The sequence below is a fragment of the Astatotilapia calliptera genome, chromosome 6 (genome assembly GCF_900246225.1).
Source record: "Astatotilapia calliptera chromosome 6, fAstCal1.2, whole genome shotgun sequence".
Taxonomy (NCBI): Eukaryota; Metazoa; Chordata; class Actinopteri; order Cichliformes; family Cichlidae; genus Astatotilapia; species Astatotilapia calliptera.
Window position 1 is genome coordinate 15,576,919 of NC_039307.1, and position 21,519 is coordinate 15,598,437.

Consider the following 21,519-nt stretch of genomic DNA (forward strand, 5'->3'; position numbering starts at 1 on the left):
ATTGTTGGAAGACAAAGATGACTTTAATTGCAGAGGTTGTGGGATTAGTATGAATCACAGCTATGGAGGAGCGTGAGTTAGCCTTGTGTAAACTCTGTCTTATTGTCTAACACTGACAGCACCAGCCCATCCCCGTCAGCCTCAGGGCCAGCAACGCACAAGACGACCTGCCAGGAGTTATATGAACCCAAAACACTATGGATCTGCTAGTCCCATAGAAACCAAACTCACTAAGTAAACAGACTGGAGGTGATGTTTGACATGAGCAGGGAGAGCCTTTGTTTTGGGAAGATTTGGAGATCTGTCTCGCCTGTTTCCTATGCCTTAGTGGAGTTTGTAGACGTGTGATGCTTCTAGCAAAGGAGACAGGGCTGGGTAATGGCTGGATGTAAAACAACAGAGAGCAAGACTGTGGAGAAAGGTTATTATGCTTGGCTTTGACAGCCAGGTGACAAGGAGCTGTACTATGGTTTCAAACCATTGCACAACTGATTTACAGCTAATACTTGAGAAGGAGCTAAGTCTCAAACAGTTCACACTGTGATTATCAGATCAGACAGTGACGGCGGAAAGAAACATCAGGCACTTGTTTCAATAATCCACGCTTACTTTGTAAGGGAAACATTGCTTCATCAGTCAAACACAATACATTTATACACTATTCCCACTCATGGCCTTTCAATAAAAACTCAACAGCTCTCTTAAGTGAGCCCAGCGATTTTGGTCTTCCTGATACAGGAACTGTAAATCCAGTTAGTTCCAATCATCATCACACTCAGGAGAAATCTTTTGCTATCGTGCCACTACATCCGTTCACACATGGGGCTCCTGAATATAGAGGTCATATGGCTCTGCCAATGTTATCAGTTCAGGTTCCTTAAAGACTTAATGTCTACAAGAAACATACAGAACACATTCACTGTTTAAGCTATCTAAGCAACAGTTCGGTACTGTTGGACTATATTGTGATGTCACACAGCAGATTGTTGTCTGGACTCAGCCAAAGTTTATGTAGATACTGCTTTCAGCATTGCATTACTCCTAAAGCTGTCAGCCCCTTATGCTATTAAGACAGCTGCTCTTAGTGGGTATTGTTCAGCTGGGAGCTATGGAGACCTGACAGGGCCCAAGAATCTTTATTCATCCTAAAAGGCCTTTCACCACTATAGTGCTGAATAGGACCTGCCAATGTCATCCTCCACCCATGGCATTTTTATGGCATAGCTGACATATACACAACGCACTCTCGTCAGCCCCTCTGTGGCTCAACCCAGGGTCCTTTTATTCCCGCACTGTATATCAGCTGTTGTTTTCCCATAGACACAAACTGAAGGAGATCTTTTCCAGACAACGCCACTTTATCTGGGAATTACGCAAACACTCACTTGGAGACACACATTTTACCGGCGATGGACGCAAAAATAAAGACAGACTGGAAGAGAGAATCTCTCTCATGGAAGCGTGCGCGCTTACACTTGCGCATGCACGCATACCTTCTCACACACGCTTTCTGCTCCACGCACACCGCTCAGACAAAAGATCCTTGATTACTCAGCAAATGGATGCACCACTGATCACAGGGTAGCCCTTTTACAAACTGGTCTATTATGCAGTCTCAGCGTGGGGTGGAAGTGTTGCAGGGGCCTGAGGCAGTGTGGCTTTGGAGGGTGAAAAGCTGTGTGTGTGTGTGTACGTGTGGGTGTGTTGATGTGAAAGTGCGTGCACACCCATCGAGGCTGAGAAGTGCTCCCATGCTGCGCTGCCTAACGAGAGGGCAGGTCAGCCATTAAATGGGCACTAATGCGGGAAATTGGAGGCCATTAGGCCTTTCTTTGTTGTTGTGGTTCTGTGTGGCTAGTTAGACTCTTGAAAAAGGAAAGGCCTTATTAGCCTCCCCATGCAGACAGCGAGTGAATATATGGGCCATTTAGCTCAGCATGCAGCGGGCTGGCCTAGCGCTGCTGTACGCTGCTATAGAGCGTAAGGCCACGTGTACACAAATGAAATGAAATGCATTTAAAATTGTGGGGATTTTTTTTTCAGTTGCATTTGTTTCATTTGTATTTTGTATTTAAACATCAGTAGAAAGAAATATGTTCTGTAACTGTTTTCTCTTCAGTGCAAACATAACTGACTTGAGTATTCGTCCACTTTGACGTAAGCTTAAAGTAAAGCCACAGTTTTAAGACAATTTAAAAAGAAAAATCAGTGATAGTGCCATGTCTGTGTTTTATTTTTGTTCCTTTTTCTTTAAAAAAAAATACAACAGGTAATAAGCTTTATTTGTGATACAGAGTGCAGAGGGGAACTTAACAGGAGAGAACGTAGTTACTGGAATTATTAAAGTATACAACATACAAAATATCAGACACGATGGTTTGTAACTACATTTCTATTAAAGAAGTCTGTTTAATAAAATAAGCCCAAGTTTACCATTAAAGTCAAGAAAATAAAAACTTTATCTTCTTATATTATATTTCTATAACTGACTTTTAATAATATAAATAATGAATAATAATAATAAACTTTATTTATGAAGCACACTTAAAAACCAAGGGTATGCCAAGGTGCTTAACAAGTAACATAGAGAATAGAAGGACGATAATAGAAATAGGACCAAAGCAAGTACTAGGTATGCAAGCAGGTAGCTGTCACTGATACATAGGAAAGCAACAGGTACACAGCAAACAAGAAATTAAATGAGCATAAAAGTGCATAATATAAAATCATAAAAGAAATATTAACTAGAGGGAAAGGCAAGATTGAATAAGTGGGTATTTAGTCGTGATTTGAACAGTGCAATGGAATCAGATGCACGGAGGTCGAGAGGAAGGGTATTCCACAGTACCGGGGCAGCCAGAGCAAACGCACGGTCACCCCGGGACTTCAGCCGAGATCTGGGTTGGGTCAGAAGTAGTTGAGTGGCAGATCTAAGTGTTCTAGCAGGAGTATGTGGTTTGAGAAGTTCACTAAGATAACTTGGTGCTAATTTATTAATAGTTTTGAATGTAAGGAGTAATATTTTAAATTGAATACGGTACTTTATGGGCAGCCAATGCAAGCTAGCTAGAACAGGAGTAATAGGGCAAAATTTCCTGGTACCAGTCAAGAGGCGGGCTGCTGCATTTTGGACTGTTTGCAGTCTAAGAAGAAGAGAAGAGGGAAGACCGTAGTACAAAGAGTTACAGTAATCCAACCTGGAGGTCACAAAAGCGTGAATAAGCTTCTCCAGGTCCTCATGCGGAACATAATGCCTAGCCTTAGAGATAAGGCGCAGTTGGTGGAAGCTAGATCTCACTACAGCAGACACTTGCTTATCGAGTTTGAGCGAGCTATCCAGCAGTACACCCAAGTTACTGACATAGTCACAAGAAAAGCTAGCAAAGGAACCCAGGGCAGCACAGAGTTGGGCACGAGGGATTTTACTGTTGAACATCACAATCTCAGTCTCTTTAAAACAAGAGAATTACTCAGGAACCATTCTTTGACCTCCCGCGTGCATTCTTGAAAGTAGTGCAGGGACACAGCAAGGTCGTCAGTAAGTTCAAAATAGATCTGTACGTCATTGGGGTAACAGTGGAAGGCGATATTGTATTTTTCAAAAATTACACCTAGATCTGGGAGGAGAGCTGGATAGAGAACTGTATAGTTTTACTCTTTTTGGTAGTATTTACCTCAATCTACTGTAAATCCATAGCTTAATCCTGACCTTCACTCCACTGCTAATAGCATCATGAGGGACTCAAACGTGCCAGTTCTCACAGCTCTTTCAGCTAAGCTACATTTTATCACACAGCGACAGAACTGGTATCATGCTCTCCGTACTCGCGCCCTGAGTTGCAAAATTTACACTAAAAAAACATTAAAACTAAAAACCATATATGTTAAATGATGGAATAAAGAAAGGACAGATAAATAAACAGGTTGACTGAAAAGGGGTCTGACAAGAAGGTTACGGCTGCTTGACAGCAAATGGAATCTGTCCACTGGAAATCAGTCCACGCTGCATTTTTAATCTGCCTTTGATAAAACTGCAGGACTGATGAATATTCTGTATGACCTGATCTCAATTAGTCAAGTCTCCTCAAGTTAAGCCTGCAAGTAGCAGCAGCAACAGCAGCACACTGATCTCTTCCCATCCCTCTGTCCGCCTTATTTTTTCTTTTCTCAGGCACTTTCTTTCACTTCTCATCTATATATATTTTTTCCTTTTTGAAAAAAATTCTTTCACCCTTAGTACATGCAGTGTATGAGGCAAAGTGCTTGTTAAAAATACTGAAACTGGGCCTCCTTTGGGGACGGCAGAGATCCAGAGTTTAGTTAGGGGTTATTAGAGACACAGTGAAGAGGGCCAGAGGGCTCACAGGGGGCTAAAGTGCTGCGGCTAATTGGCTGCAATAAAGGAATTAAATTAGCCTGATATAATCTCTGCAGCGGGCGCCTCACTCTCCCATCCATAACTTCTTCCCACTCGCCTGCACGAACGCTCCATCACCCTAGTTCCATGGCATTCCCAGGGTGCTTCACACCATACATGAACATCAAACAGGTCCACACACACAAAACCATCAACTCCCTCACACATTGCACCCTTCCTTTTCATTATTAGTGCTTCCTCTCATTTAGAGAGGAGATTCTTTCTGATTTTTTTCCCAACACCTCACCCTGTAGAGATTTGCAACTCCGTGTTGCAGTGAGAAGTGTTTTGGATCATTTTCTATTTGTCATAATGGACTTTTTATCCCAGTTTTAAAACCTCAATATGAAACATAGTTGATTTCTTTTCTCTTCAGAATAGATGAAAGAATAGAATTTTCTGGTAATTTCAGAAAGAAAACCAAAAGAAAACGACAGACTTCTCATGCGTACAAGAACATAATTTACAGGTTAATACCAATATGTGTAGAAACATGTGTTTATTTTTTCAAAAAAACCCTAACCCTATTGTGGCATCATCTAAAATAATAAATATTCTTTATGGCATGATTGTTTCTGTATCCAAAGAGAACTTCAAACGCTGAGTTTAGTATGTCTGTCATCTTGGTGCCTTAAAACGCTCTCATTTAATTCTGTTTTTATTTAGTAATTCTTGCCTTTACCGTGCCCGTGCCTGGATCAACAGGCACAAGATAAAAGTGAGAACTGATGTAATGCATAGAAAACTAAATAAACACTTGAACCAGATACTGAAAACAGGATACAATTAAAGTGATTGTGTGGAAACATCTTTATAAGCTTACATGTAACCAGCAGTATTTGTAGTACGTGTTGGCTGCAGATTAAATGTAAATATTTCTGTGACTGCACATCACACATTGTTTTGTTAAACACTTATTATAGTGGGTTTTTTTTAAAGTGAAATTCTTTCATTGTTTTGGGAGAAACAGCGGCTGTCGGTGGATCAGCGATGGGTGATTCACTCTTCATAGGAAAATTCCACCATCAGGAAATTTTCATTTGTCTCCACACAAACACGGGTGGTGCTAGAGTTACCTGTCACTAACCTAATGCCTTTAAATCACACTTTGTTGCAGCAATACAAACCAGGATTCAATTCAGCTGCAAAACAATTGTGACGTCCGTGCTGAAATCCCAGACGCCGCAGCATAATAGCAGCATTGTTTTTCTTTTGACATATTTCTATAAGCACAAGGATGCCAAGTGTCATCCTTCAGCTTACAGTAACATTTTTGCGGCTGCTGTCTGTTAACAGTCAGTACAGCCATACGCATGCCTGAGCTCATTCACCTCCACTTACTTAAACTACATTTACTCAAATATACATGTAATATTTACATGTAATATTTACATGTAAACGACGAATATTTCCCATTCAATTATTATCTCTACTCTGCTGCAGTTTAGAGTTGTATTATTCTTTTAACTCTACTACATCTTTGATGGTTTTGCAGTTATGTTACAAATTAAGCAACATATTATTTAATACACGGAACCATATCTGATATAGCTCTGCCCGCTGCCCCAGTAAATCCCGTATTCATTAATGCATCTCTAAGCAAATTTAAGGGTAAATGCTTTCTGCCATAATAACCTGACCTCCACATTAAGACATATTGTATTTCTCAAAAAGAAAAAAAGCAGTACTTATACATACTAACATACTATATACTAACTTATTTTACATCTTATTATCCTTTAGTCCATCAAAAACATATTACGGCTAAATACGGATATCCAGGTAGAATAGCATTGATTATATTAAACTAGGACACCATGTGGCTGTATTTGATTTCGGTGACATACGTGACAAGCAGTGACCCTGCCAAGCTTTTGTAGCTTGTGTGTTATAAGGGTGAAGGAGCAGGCAAACACTGTGGATCCAGAAATAGCATGGTTCTATATATGTGTATGTTTTAAGTTTGCGAGAGAAAATTGTGCATTACATGCTGCCATCATAGAGATTAATGCACACTACGGTGCAGGGCTTGTAGCACGTTATTTGAGGTCCTTAATATTTTCAGTGATAAGTTTTTGTGAACTTTAGGCTTTCTTTCCTTAAACGTTTTCACACCAAAGTCAAAGAGAGAGTATAAAGGTCAGTATTTTTCCGTTCTGTCTTAGGGGTGGGTTAGAAGTTAATCTGATTACTTTTGGGTCATCCATAGGATTAAAAGTAAACTGTTCATGTGTGGACTCCCCTTGGTGTTTGTTTGAGAGTGGGGCAAAGAATAGCAGACCTCCGGCTGCTCCCCTGCTTGCATGCGGTGGTGTTGGGTTTTGCTTTGCTGAATTTGTTTAGGGTAAGAATTGGGTGAGAGAAGGAGCGAGTAGGCTGGAATAATTTTAGACCAGTGGGAATGATGGCCATATATAGATATCTATATATATGTGATGTGTGGATGGGACATTAGAAATCTATATAAATATTGTTCAAAAAAGTATAATCAGTGTTTCCTTTTCACAGTTTTCTTAGTCGCTTATTCTTCCTAATGTGTCTTTACAGTTGTGGTAATGAGCAGCCGGCAGCTTTAGTCAATTTGGAGTAAAAGTGGCAGAAATCACTTGCTTGAGTGTCTCTTTACAACAAATCATTGCTGTGACCAACATTGCTCAATTACCAGGCTTATCGTGAGTATGATGAGCTTAACCTCAACCTCCAGCTCTGTTGCTTGAAATTTCCCTCTAATTAGCAGCAGGAAGGCTGTCTAAGTACTTCTATGAGACTGAGGTCAGTTGATGGAGGCTGGGAACCACTCAGAGAAACTAATTAGCCAACTTTCCAAAACACACACAGACAGTGGAAGTGCAGGAAACAGCAGCATCGAATAAACAAATCAATTTTCTGCTAAATTCTACAGTTGAAGGTTAAAAGTTTGTAAGAGATGCAACAATTAAATGCAGCATTTTGTCATTTCAAATAGTCATGGCTCACTCTACGGGAGGTGTTGAAAGGCTGTAGGTAAGCTTAGCTTCATCCAGCTAAATCTGTTACACTTGTTTAAAAGGTATCACTTCACACTTCTTTTTACTGCTCACCTGGGGGCGGTTACAGGCGACTACAGACTTGCTATCCAGACTGAAGCAATTAGCTTGATTGAAAACAGACCAAATTTGTTCTATAAGGTAAAAGTAGTATTTACTAACACTGCTTATTAAAAAGAACAAAACAATACAATTTTTTATTTGTGTTAGATATTGTCCAAATCACTACTAGAGGCATAAAATTGGCTTTTTTCCTGTGTGTATAAAAACTCTGATGGCTAAATAACAGACATAACTTTGCAGGACTCCTGATAAACTCATGCCAGGCAGCAATTTTTAGCTTGTCTATGCTTTAATTTGAACAAAGCCTTGTTGATATAATTTTGAAAACAGTAAGTGCAGATCAACCACTTTTTCTAAGTTGAGGGTCATTGAAGAAGCGATGTGAACATGCTTACATCAGTCCCAGAGAGTATGAAGGTTTAGATGGGCATTCATCTGAGATAATCTCTTATGAAGTATGCTCTCTGGTACAAAATTGAAAATTCTCTGGGGGGGCTGTGTTCAGAAAGGGTGTGAAACTATTTTTGTAGTGTAACAAAAGCATGTCTGCAGGTCAGAGGCTGCACACTGCTCCTCCACTAGTTTCCCCCCTCTCTGTGGTGATCTCTTTTACCTTCAGGCATGCTCAGAGATAGCTTTCACCAACTATGGCTTGACGCTGGAGACACTAAAAAGACTGAGCCTACCCCCTGGCATTCAGAGTCTGGATTGATTGGCTCAAGGATTTCAACACAGAGATCATTTGAGAGATTTCAAAAAAAGCCTATAATCTAATCCATTGTGTATTTATATGTTGTAGCTAACAAAACATTTTGTCATAAAAGGTCTTTGAATGGATGCTTTATGCATTTTTATCTCTCAACACGTTTTCATCACAACATTTCAGCATAGACACCCAGTACTGGGTTGGTTCTAGCTCTGGACGAGAATCAAGACATGAACAGGTGTAAATCAAGCTCAAGACAATAATAAAACATTATGTCTGGGACACAAATATAGTTCTCAATAAGATAAGTAAGACTGGAGAACTCTGGAGCAAAGACTACTGAAACAGAGTTAAGAAAATATCTTTAATTGCTATTGAATGTCTTGGAAATATTACCATCTTCTAGTATTGTGATAATTCTTCTTCTTTCTTTTTTTTAGATTACTTTTAAAATGGGATCAATCTGAGTAAGTCTTATGACAAAAATGATAAAGCAGGGATGGTCAACAAGCAAAAAAAAGCATGACTAATTAAACCGCTGCCATCCTGGAAGCAAAGCCACCAATAGTCACTACTGATAAGACACTAAGATATGTATGTGTGTGTTTTAGATATTGTAATTAGGTCCTTGGAGTGGAGAGAAGAAGTCTCAGAGGTCCCAGATATGTTCAGAAAAAAAAAAAAAAATTCAGAGATGTACACGCACTGAGCATACCAGTGAGAAATCTGGTTGAGGGAAGCCGAGGGAAGTAAGCCCTCAGCCTTCCTCCGTTATGACAGGTAGATGATAGAGCGAGCTGTCAGTGCCGAAACACGCGGATGGATGAATCAACTGTGGGACATAGTTGGATCCAGATAACCCCCTTTAGGTACACACACACTGTACCGTGTAGAACCGCACACAGTCGTGCCACAAACTGTATCAGAAGTGCTGCAGTTAATAATGCATGAATGTGTCTGTGGTGGAGGAGGACTGGTGTCTCGGACGGCCGGCCCTAATGAAGTTGGGCATGTCTGCCTCACTCTGCTGCCAGAAAGTCATGAATAAACATTAGCCGGCTAATTAAACTCAGCACTGGCAACTGTACTCATCAGTAAACAAGAGGCAGAGAGGGGTCTCGCACATACTTGCAGGGGATTTGCATGTAATAGAGAAATGGTAATACAAGCCTTTCACTTTCTAACTAGTACAGTATGGACTCTGGAGAGGACCTTTAGCAAAGGAAAAAAGCTGTGCAGAATATTTGATCAAGTGAGGTAGACTAACCCTGATCCTGACAAATAGATTAAAAAAACATTCTTAATACACAAAATATACTGAAACATTAATAATAATGAAAATGGAAACTGTGCATTAGATATGATGTATTGATGTGTTCAGTAAAACATCTAATTGCATTAATTTAAACTGTTTGCATTCTGTTGTGTTTCCCCCACAGCCTGCAACTGCAACCTTCACGCCCGAAGGTGTCGTTTCAACATGGAGCTCTACAAACTGTCGGGGAGGAAGAGCGGAGGAGTCTGCCTCAACTGTCGCCACAACACGGCAGGTCGCCACTGCCACTATTGCAAGGAGGGCTACTACAGAGACCTGTCGAAGCCCATCTCACACAGAAAAGCCTGCAAAGGTACAGGGCTCTGTTTGTCTTCTCTTTTGTAAGTGACCGGGGCTCGGATTGATCCATTTCACTCAAGAGTCCCTCGGCTTTCATACGGCGTATACTGAACATACAAGCCAATGTTAACATTATGATGTGCGCTGCTTTTTTCAAGAGTGGATTTTATATAAAGGCAGGAACAAGAGGATTTGTGGTCTTCACATTCCTAAGCCTGTCTCACCCTCATCTTCCTCTGTCAGCGAAGATGAGTTGAGGGTCTTTTGGGATTGTGGAGGTCGCGACGGTGGTGGTGGTATGGGCGGGTCGGGCTGGGTGTTCCCTCGTCGACGCTGAGTTATTTGGCTTAGTTGGCGCTGGGGTGAGGGGATGACAGGACAAGAAAAACAAACAGAGCTGAGGTGTGAAGTGATCCTCGGTGCGAGTCAAAGACTAATGAGAACCCAGGGAGGCTGGTTCAAGGGCTGCAAAACGAATTGAAAAGAGAGCAGGAAACAAAGCAAAAAAGTCAAGACCAGAAGGATGGCAGGAGAATGAAAGATGGGAGGGAGGGAGGACTGATGGGTTAGAAGAAGAGGACGAGAGGAAGGGGACACACCCCTACGCAGGTGTGCTCACTACTCACTGCTGGATGAATCGCATGCCATTGGCCCTCACCGTAGCTAATAAGGGTCAAAGACAGAGAGGTGGTGGAGGCGGAGAAAGAAGTGACGGTGACTGAAAAGAGAGAGAGTATGTTTTCTCACTTCTGCTATAGCTGCAGGGAAAGATAACAGGAACTGAATCCCTGTGCAAACAGGCCCAGAGACACCTCAGATTTACTCTGTATGGATAAAGCATCTACACTGATGCAAGCATACCTGTTGGAGGGTTTCAGAGCGCTCTAAAAGCGAGCGAAGACTGCAGACAGTTTGAGCCAGAGTTTTCTTATATCATTCAACAGGAATTTAAAAAAAGTAACCACCCATTTGTTAGTTTAAGAGGGAGCATGTCTATAAAGCATCAAACATCTTTAAAAAACATGTTTAGATGAAACAATGGCGTGTTAAGTTGTGTTGTAGTCAGCTGCACACATTACGAACGCAAACGACACCACTGATGAAAGATATTTGTCCTCAGCGTCTGCTCGTTTCTCCGTATTGACCATAAAACCTTGGAGAACGTGCACTTTTCCGTGTTGACATGCTTCATGCTGCTGCAACGAAAACATTTACTGACCTAATGCAAAAGAACGTCACAGATGTTTCACTCAGTCACATTAAATTCCTGTCATTCAGCAACCGCATCGAGCACATTTTCTTCCCCGCGCAAAGACAAATTAATAACAAAGAGCTCTAGAAATGTTGGAAGTAATTCCCCGCCTCGAGTCACTCGTGACCAATATTCCTCAAGTGATTTTAACACCTTCCATGGCTTCGGGCCCATTCTCCAGTCGGCCAGGAATGCAAACACGCATTCATCACGACAGGACGTTTTGTGTCGTTTAACCCCAATCTACTGCTGTGTCTACCAGGCTGGCTTATTCGGGAGATTTCACCTCTTTTTTTGTTGTTTTTACATCTCTTCTCGTGTGTCTAAGACTTGATTCTTTCAGCATCTCATAACTCACATTCATTGGTGCTAGTTCCTCACACTGGAAAACTAGTTTCCTCGTGGTCCTGCTGTGCAAATATAAAATGTAAACCCACTCTTATAATTTATAGTAGAGGCAGCATTAGCTACAGATAGTAGTGCGATCTTTCCTATTTTACCATATTTGCTAAAACCATAAACTATATCAATGTTTCATATGATTACAGATAACTTTTATTACATTTTAATTTCTTGCACTGGTGATTTCTCCGTGTGCTCAGGTGCCGTTTATATGAGAAATTATATGCGTTTGGCTGGAAAAAAAAGGATAAAACACGAAAATGATGTTGTAGTTACCATCCTGGTAAAGTTAAAGCAATATGAGTATTAAAAAAACAAATCCCCAGTTAATGTCACAATAAAAGGTTGGGTTATTTTATTTTATTTTTTTACCATCAATAGCAAGCGCTTTAGCTGAAAGAGAAAAAAATAATCTGTTTTCACTGATGTGGAAATGTGTTCTCATACAATGATGACTAATTTGATGTTGCGAAACTTTGGATAAATGAGTCATGAAGTTAAGTCAAAACAGCGAGTCAAAAGCTGTGAAAAATGCACGTAGTGTGGACCTCTGACATCTGGAGTAAAGTGATGTATAGCATGTGCATCTGGGTATGTGGGGCTGGCTCTGCATTCTGTAGCCGAGTAAAGCTTTCCTGATAACTAGTGATTCGGATTCAGAGAAACTCTGCTCCCCCCATCTTCACCTGTGTCTTCTGCTTCTATAGACTCTGTGCACCTTCTCTTCCTGTTTAACTGTACATTAGAAACCCTTTTATATTTAAATTCTATATTAAATAAATGAATGAACTGACTAAATCAGTTCTAATAACAGAAGATGAAATGTGAGACGCTGTTCTCAGTTTGTCAAAAGAATTTCCTGCTTTTGTCAGTTTGATTTTATTGCATGACCTCAATTCCAAAAGAGTTTGAATACTTTGTAAAATATAATATTAGAATGCAGTGACTTGTTAAAGTCTTTAACCCTGGCAAACTTTGTCTATTTAAGATCCTCTTTTATACCCAGTCATGTTACCAACCAGTTAACCTAATTAGAAATGTCCTTCCATCTGTTTCTTCCTAAAAAAAAACAACAACAACATTTTACTTTTATTCCCAGTCCCAACTTTTCGAGATGTATTGTTACCATTAAATTCAAAATGAGTCGATATTTTTCATGAAAAAGTAAAATGTCTCAATTTTAGGTCAAAACATTCTGTTGTTGTTGTTGTTGTTTTTTTTGTTTTTTTTTAATTTACATTTTACACAGCATCCCAACATTTTTGGACTTGGATTTGTAATTGAATATCTTTGTATTTTGAAACAAAACAAGCAGTCTGCAACCTCCCTCCAAACTAAGAATGATGGAAAGAACATTTTTCACTTTATTGGCGTTTCAAAAAGCACCTTAATTCCATTCAGTTTTATTTATATCTTAATTATGAATGATTAATTGAAAAAAAGTCATTAAAAGATTAACCGATCATGGAATTATTATTATTTAGATTAATTACCAGTCAAATCAGCATTAGTGTTGTCATGCACGCACTTATTTCATGCAAAACCCAACACTGTGATAAATGAAGTCTGCGAAACCGCTGAACAATTAAATAATATGATCTATAATAATGTTATTGTTACAGGATAATGACAGTCCCAGAGGCTCATAGCAGGAGTGGAGTCATGTCATATACTCATTACATCAGTGTTCTGAAACTAGTGAATACTAAATCATCTCGCCCACACTAGGGATTGATTTCTTCTCGGCTCCTTCACGTGCACCGCTGCCTCTCACCGAAGTGACGTGTAAACAGATTTCATCATTGTTTATAAAACTGTCAACTTACCCAAACGGTTTTGTTCAATTTGATCCATGAAATTTGCCAGGGTTTATGCACCTCCCACCTCTCCCAGCATAGTGTAATTACAAGCAAACACTGTCCAAGTTCTACAGAGGTATTTGGTTACATCAAATTAGACTTATAATAAGGGGATCTGTGGTAATTACCCCAAGCTGACAAACGATACGAAGCATGAACTCGTTCTTTTGCCAATTAAAACATTTTTTTTCCAAACTATATTTGGAAACTTACTCATGAAGACTTTAAAGATATGTGTCACTGTGTTACATGCCCTCTTTGTCTGTCGCTCTCTCTTTGCTAATGAACTTTGCAAAGTTACCGCACTCCGCTTTCCCCCCCTCTCTCAGACACCTTCGTATGCTTTCAAAGTTCTGCCCTGCCAAATTCTCTCAGGTTTACCACATCATAACTCAAGATAATTCAATGGAACTCAAACCGCAGAACTAATTTCTGTCTGCTCCTCAAGCAGCGTAGGCTCTGCACCGAAGTGACAGCAATTAAGCGGTCTGGTTATTTATTGAACTCAAAGAGAGAGAGCCCTTTGCCGTGTGGCCTTTGGAAAAGAATGAGTGCTGCAGGAGCACGGGCATGTCGAGGAGAACTCCAGTTTGCTTTTATATGTGTAATACAATCCTCTCAGAAAGCAGCCCGTTTCCATAGGAGGTCATCTGGAGTGAAAAAAAGGGCAGAGGCACATCTATTACAAAGTTAGCCCTGCCTGGTGGCCACATACACAGGCTGAAATTTATTACTTTACCCCTCATTGAGAAAGAGTGTAAACTCAGAAGGATTTTCAGTCAGCTCTTGTTTGTATCTTTAACCCTTTGATGCCTCTAAATAACACATACTGAGTGTATTTCAGTTTAGCTTAAAGGGATAATGATCAGATTTGAAAAGACGACAAGAAGCAGCAGTCTGTGTGGTCTTTGATGCTTTAATAAAGATAATACATAAAACTCTATGGCAATATGTCTGTTTAAAGTTTAAGTAGCTGATCCATTTTTTTATTTATGACTTCTATACTTATTTCAAAAGTTAGTCCTGTCTTTTAAAATTATGTTATACAGTAGCAGAATATGGTTACATTTTGTTTCCAGGCTCCGAGTGCTTCACTACCCTCAAAATATGTCATATAGAGAACCTGGGGACTAATGTGTAGCCTATAGGTGAGTTGTGAAGGGTGGAGGGGTCAAAATAGCTAGCAGCAATGCCTTGCTACCATGGAAATTTGGCATTTAACATACACCAGCTTGAGGGTGTGTTTAGCAATACAGTGTTTGGAGAGTAAGGCATGTCTTATGTTTGTCAAGCAGTGCAGAGTGAGTGAACTGTCCAATCTAGTTCACAAGCTTTGCTCTGTGGGCTAAATACTACAATATCTAAAGAAATACAAGAGAAGTCCACAGCAAATAAAAAAAGACCTGCTCTTGATTAGTTCTCCTCATAGAACATCAAAACATGTACCAAATTAATCTCGAGCTTGGCACTGGTTCTGCGATGGATGGATTAAGTTCAAACCTTCAGAGCCTTTAAATGTGAACATCAACCATCATGTAATTACATTGGTCAGTTGGATGATGAGGAACATATTCTGCGTACAGGGGACAATTAGGCTTAGACGGAGGGATAGTCTGTTTCAATCAGAATAGCACCCTTCGACCCTCCTTCCTTCGCATATGTCTTCGATTGATACAGTTGAATTTTTTCTCATTGACCACACATAAAAATGTTTTCTACGAGGGTTTTGAAAAATATTGCTTTTCATTACTTCGCTTTTAACTTTTAAAAATTTATTTTTTATTCTTTACAGGGGTGTGCTGATATCAATTAGCAGAACACACATGTCTTTAATGTGTTGCGCATTAAACATCATTCACAAAATAAGCTCTTGAAGAACATTTTCGGCTCTCGCGGTGGCCAAAACACGACTCCTCGGGCCATTGCAGCCCTATTATTCTCCTCAATAAAACATTAAAAAATACAAGAAGCAAGAATGCACCCTCTATTAGGTACGCATGCCATTTAGAAGGCTGTTTATAGTAAAACAACTGAATAACACACATCTTTCTTTTGCTCTTCAAAAATACTTGTGGAGCAGAAACCTAATTATAATAGAACACAGACTCAGGAAGCTTGGCTTTAATCCAGGGCCAACAAATTATTCTTACTGGCACAGTGTGCACAAACCCAATGAGGGAGTGGAGTTCAGACTTCAAACACCAGCTTTATGGTAAACGATAGGCAGAACTCAAAATTCTTGCATTGTGCAATCTCAGACTTGGGCCCGACCGCTTGCCTTTGAAAAAGTCTTCTTCCCTCTTCATTAACTGCGGACGTTTTTCATTCTTTAAAACGCAACTCCCAGCGGCAAAGGCTCCCTTTAGTGTCAGGAATTCCTTTTTCATCTAGACACATGGCAGTAATGCATAGCTAACCCCCCAGGTTACAGGTTTTCTGTTATTAGAAAATGGTCGCAGGTTCTCTTATAAACATAATCCAGGTCTTATTTTAGATGTCTCTCAGTTTTTTTCTTTCTTGGAAGTGTTGAGAAAGAAGGGCCTCTTGCCCTCTGGTCCCCATATCTCCCCAAGCCATCTGGAGTATCCCTGAAACACAGCACAAGGCCACTTAACCGTTTAAGTGGACACACACTTAAACCAGAAACTCTCACTTGCACCTCTGGAGTTAGTCAGTCTTCTAGTCGACAGGTGTGTCACTGAGTCGGACAATTTGTCACTGGACAGGATAGCGAGTCAGTCGGCTCTCGAGCTGATGAAGAAGACCAGATGTGGAGGAGAAGGAGGAGGAGGCTGAGTGTTTGCCACCTGTACACCATGTGCCGTGCACCTTGATTTACTAGCAGGCTTGAGGCTCTGAGCTGAAATTATGGGCACACGCTCTTAAAAGCATAACCTGAGCTCTCTGAAGCTCCAAGCAGAAACTCGCTTTGCCTCCTCTGCATCGGACTCCTCTGACGTTCTCGTAAATTTACAGGCATGAAGACGTGCCGGGGCAGCCTGCACAGTCTTTATTGGGCTTCCTGAAACCATGTGTTTGGGTCTATGTGTGTGTGTATTGTTCCTCTGAGGGAACAGCTAAGCAATGAAAGCAGTGACAGATTGGTCTGATAAAGGTACTAATAGGTACACACACAATGAGGGGGGCTTTCTGAGTCTGATAAGAAGGCTCAACAGTCCAAGTACGCTTTCTAGCTCTCTGGCTCTCACACAACACACAAACACACATGCATGCACACACACCAAAAACAGATAAGAGCAGCACAGAAGCTGGAACACAGGAAACAAGCAACAGAGATAAAACAGAGTGTGATACAGAGAAGAGAAGAGGCACCCCACTGACACATAGACCTTATCACAAAAACACTTACTTCAGCTGGAGAACAGAGTTGTCCCGTAGTCGTGTGGCTGATTTTTTGGAATATCTCACAAATCAACAATTGTGTTATTTCCAAGAGTGAGAAGTCAGTTATAAAGAAAACTTTTACAGTTACATTAATGCTTTAGAGCAGTGTTTTCCCCAAGAACAACTGTAACGTAGATCTCCCCGAGAGCTCGTCAGGTATACAACCCATCTCTAAATAAAAACCACATCCCTGCTCATGATCAAAGTAAAGATAAAGAAATCACAAGATCTCAATGCATTGTAACTGACACCACACCATTCAATCTTTTCATATAACCACCCAAAAGAAAAAAAAAACATTAGTGGAACTGACCAATCTGTGTGGTTAAAAAAACCCCGACACACATTATTTAACCTGCACCTGTGAAGATTTTAACGGTGACATTTGACACAGTCGGGAAAAAAAATCTTAAGGGAAGGGAGATGAGTGAGCGGAGTTGGCCCGACTAGGAGAGATAGCGCAGCGAGGTTTCCAGGAAATAAGCAGAAAATCGAATCTTTCCACAGTGAAGAATATGGCGCTGTGAGTTTGTTGACAAACTGTGTTTTTGGCTTTGCAGGCGTTTCAAGTAAAAATGTGAAAATGGTGATAGATTAGGTCTGGTCTGGATTAGCTTGTCAAGAATTGCAGTATAAAAGACCTATTAATTCTCTTAACTCCCCCTCCATGTCAGAATCACTACTATTTAGACCAAAAGCAGATGAAAACACAAAATAACCCCTCTAAGACAACTATTACTCAACACCAAACACGACCGGTTTGGCTGTGAAATAAATTAATGGTTTGGATTAGAAGGGGAGGGGGGGGGGCTTTGGAAAATGATTACATTCCTGAAGCATATGTGTTCGATAGACCCCCCAGTGTGGGAGGAAGTATGACAGACGTTTTAGGCTCACCTTCAAAGCCTGAGAATAATCAGAAACAGGCAATTAGGATTATCCTCCATTATTTTATCATTTGGTAAACATGCACAAACTTTCCTCTTCACTTCACGTCTCCAGCTCAAATAGAAATTCAGCCTCACTCACTTGCAGAGGTACATATATAAACAGACATATCTGTGATCTGTGTTAGGGCGGCATTTAAATGATGGCTACAACACACAGAGTGCCAAAATGTCAGGAAGTGTCTGTAGACTTGGAGGATGTGTTGCTCCTTCACTCACGATTCAACTCGGTCGGGTCCACGTTGGACGTGTGTAAGTTCTGTCTCTCTGTGCACGCCTCCACCTGTCTCTCACCACTCTATTGTTGTTGACACACTGCTGCTGTGTACCCACCTGCACTCTCTATAGATATAGTATATGTTTGTGTCTCCCCACATGTGTGTGTGTGTGTGTGTGTGTGTGTGTGTGTGTGTGTGTGTGTGTGTGTGTGTGTGTGTGTGTGTGTGTGTGTGTGACCACTCACTGTGCCTCTCTTTCTTCCTCTGTTTCCTCACAGCATGTGATTGCCATCCCGTGGGTGCTGCTGGCAAAACCTGTAACCAAACCACAGGACAATGTCCCTGTAAAGACGGCGTGACTGGTATCACGTGCAACCGCTGTGCTAAAGGCTACCAGCAGAGCCGCTCGCCCATTGCCCCCTGCATAAGTACGTTGAACCAGTCTTTACCACATCTGCCTCACTGTAGCACAACATGGCCTGGCAAAAGGTCAGGTGTGATGACAGGCATATGTACATATTCAAATAGCACACACAAACATGTGATACAAACCCATCATACACTGTTTTACACTTTTCTTCAGAAGAGTGCATCTCTCTCAACTTCTAATCTTTTTTTAGGTCCAGAATTTTCCTAGTTTAAAAAAAACACACCATTAAAAGTGAACCCCAAGGTTATGGCTGCACACACTTGTTGGCTCCATTAATCTGAATAAAGAGCTGTGTCAGCTTCTCTAAGCTACCACAATGTCTCATGGGATGACTAAAGTGTACTACCTTTTAATTTATTATTTACAAGCCATTGTAATGAAGACAAAAAGATCAAAATATATGAAATCGCATGAGAGAAGGTCTGTACCTCAAGACAGGATAAGAGAGAGAGGGGCTGCAGTATCCAGCATAAGAAAACTTAACGGACTCTCTCAATGAATTGTCTCTCTCCTTTAAAGCAAAACATTTGACTGCTCATCCAGTTTAATGTTCAGTACATGTGTTTATGAGTTTGAGTTTATATTACTTCCCACTGTTGTCAGTTTAAATTTACACAAGTAAAATATTAGAATTAGACCTATCGTTTAAATATCACATAATGCAGATGTGCACTCATGTGAGCAGATCAGCATCAGCAAATGGACCTCCAGGACAAGCATGCAGATGAGACATACTTTTAGAAAGCAGGTTTTTGTCTGTGTAAGTTGAGAAAATCTCATTTTAATTGACCTAAAGACTTGATTGTTTCTTTGTCTCCTTAAACACTCTTCACTGCACTGCTGAAACCACCACACCACTTCCCTCAGTGTATCAGGGTCTTTCCTTGCATGTCACTTTTCCTTCTTTCCTCATAGTCTACGTGAATAATCTAGAAGTCTTTTTGATTGAGCCCTTTCTCTTCACAATGCAACAATAAAATAAAAAAAGCATTATACCGACATATTACAACAAAGCGTGTAACAGACACGCCGGCCTACCACAACTTACTGCAACTTCTGCATCCGTGTCCATTTCACACTTTGCTTCTCCAAAATGTGAAATGTACATACATGCAGAAGTTGCAGTAAGTTGCAGTTACAGTAGAGGGAGATATTTTATTTCGAGCCGATATGAAAATAATCACGGGAAACCGTTGAAACAGACATTTAATATTAATACATTTAAATGTAGATACATATTAGCCACCAAGATTAGTCGATTCTGGAAAGTCTGCCAACTTCGTGGCTTTAAATATATTATTCCCCCTGCTAGTAATGCAATTTTAGCACCTAGTAATGCTTTTTGCGTTTTGGAAGAAGCAAAGCGTGAGATGGGCAGACTTGTTTATGTTGAAGGAGCCAGCAGGTAGATGAAATAACATTTTAAGCTTTTAAGAAAGCCAGAATCCAAACTTGCAAGAAAGGATACACAATAAATAGGTCTCTAAGTTGCACTTCAGACGAGGAAAAACATGCAGCAAGTTCAGACTCAACTCCTGCGTCACCAAGACACAGTTCATTGCCATTAGGATATCTTCCAGACGCCCCGTCAGGAATTTATTTACTAAATTTTCTTCTATAATATTAACACTGAAACCTTGCCAGAATATATCACAGAGGTTTAAGTTTCTGGCTCTAACAGTGACACATTTTCATGCTTCTTTAATAAATGTGCCTATTTACATCCTGTAACAACCTCCACACGTCCACACAGCAACATTAGAACATGCACTGCAGATACACATAATAATGAAACTGATCTTTCTTTGTGTCTCTGTCATGTTTTCTCTGGGAATAGAGATTCCAGTCACACCTCCTACAACCCCATCCAGCAGCACGGAGGAGCCATCAGGTAAGCACAGCTGAGAGTAAAACATTTAATCTCTTTTACATATTTATCTATATGTTGCTATAAATCAGTATAAAAGCACATTTGTCCTCGAGAGGAAACGAGGAAAATGCCGTGGGAGGATAAATGTATTCAGTATGAGCTTTTTAACCAGTTTAGTTCCTCGTCCTCTCATATTTTTTCCACAAGTGTAAAAACAGTGTGCAGGATAAATTGGATCCCACTTGCCTTTCCCCTCCTTATTACTGGGGGGTTCATGAATATTAAATCCATTAGCCGCAGCCCTGGGATGTGCCTCCTTTAATCTCTCACACTTTCACAATTAATCAGTCTAACTGCGGCACAGTGGGGTGTTGGTTGAGTGTGCAGCACTGGGCTCCAGTAGTTTGTTTGATTTGATATTTCATCTCTCCCAGCTCGCACTTTCCTCTCTGATGCAGTGTAGTAAGAGGAGGAGTGATGGAGGGATCTGGATTTTGTAACTTAGCAAAGGATGTATTGGTATTCTTCTGTTTCAAACAGTTCTGTAACATTTGGTTTGCTGTCCAGTCTTTAATTGAGGAACATAAGATGAGGATAAGGCATGGAATATCAGATACTGCTACTACTTTAAATGCAGTTTTGTTTATAATCTGCATATAAGTGTTGATATCTGTATATAACAGTTATTAGAGTAGATAGAATAATGGGAAATATAACTATGTAACTGAAATAAGAATGAATATTAGTGCTCAAATTTAGAGATTCTAGAATCAACTGTCAGCTTATCAACTGGTTAGATTTCTGGTGATATGTCACTACTGAGGGTTGTGGCAGGCTCAATTAGTTACCCAGGAAATGGCATAAATGCTGCCAGAAAACAGAAAAGTGGAAAAACCCACATTTTCTACTTCCTAAAGAGACGTGCTGTGACTGTATGAACAGTGTTCGAATCAGTACCACTTTTTCTTTCACACACAGTGGAAAAAGCTGATCTGGCTCGTGCCATGTTTTTTTTCTCCCTCTCAAATCAAAATGGAAGAGGCCCAACATATATACATGTCTGTAAGCGAGTGTGTGTGTGCATAAGGGCTTTCTGCAGCTGTTTGGTGCTCTGAGGTTTCAAATCTTCCCTGAACAGCTTTGACTGACAGCACAGTCCAGCTATCGCTGTTGTCCAACCCTCCTCCACCTCTTTTCTTTTCTCTTTAAGTCTCTTTTCACTCTCCTCCACCTCCTTCGTCTCCCTCTGTTTCACGCTTTGTCTTCACATAACACTGTGGGTGGTGCAGAGCTACAATATCTGGAGTTT

The 21,519-nt window shown here is 40.4% G+C and overlaps 1 protein-coding gene across 1 annotated transcript in view; it reads left to right on the forward strand.

Moving 5' to 3' along the window:
• The window catches only part of ntn1a (netrin 1a), a 56,906-nt gene that overhangs the window by 20,102 nt on the left and 15,285 nt on the right, over window positions 1–21,519 (forward strand). The window contains exons 3-5 of the mRNA XM_026170536.1: window positions 9,652–9,840; window positions 18,189–18,338; window positions 20,178–20,231. Of these exons, the coding sequence (XP_026026321.1) occupies window positions 9,652–9,840; window positions 18,189–18,338; window positions 20,178–20,231 (393 nt within the window). The remainder of the gene's footprint in view (window positions 1–9,651; window positions 9,841–18,188; window positions 18,339–20,177; window positions 20,232–21,519) is intronic.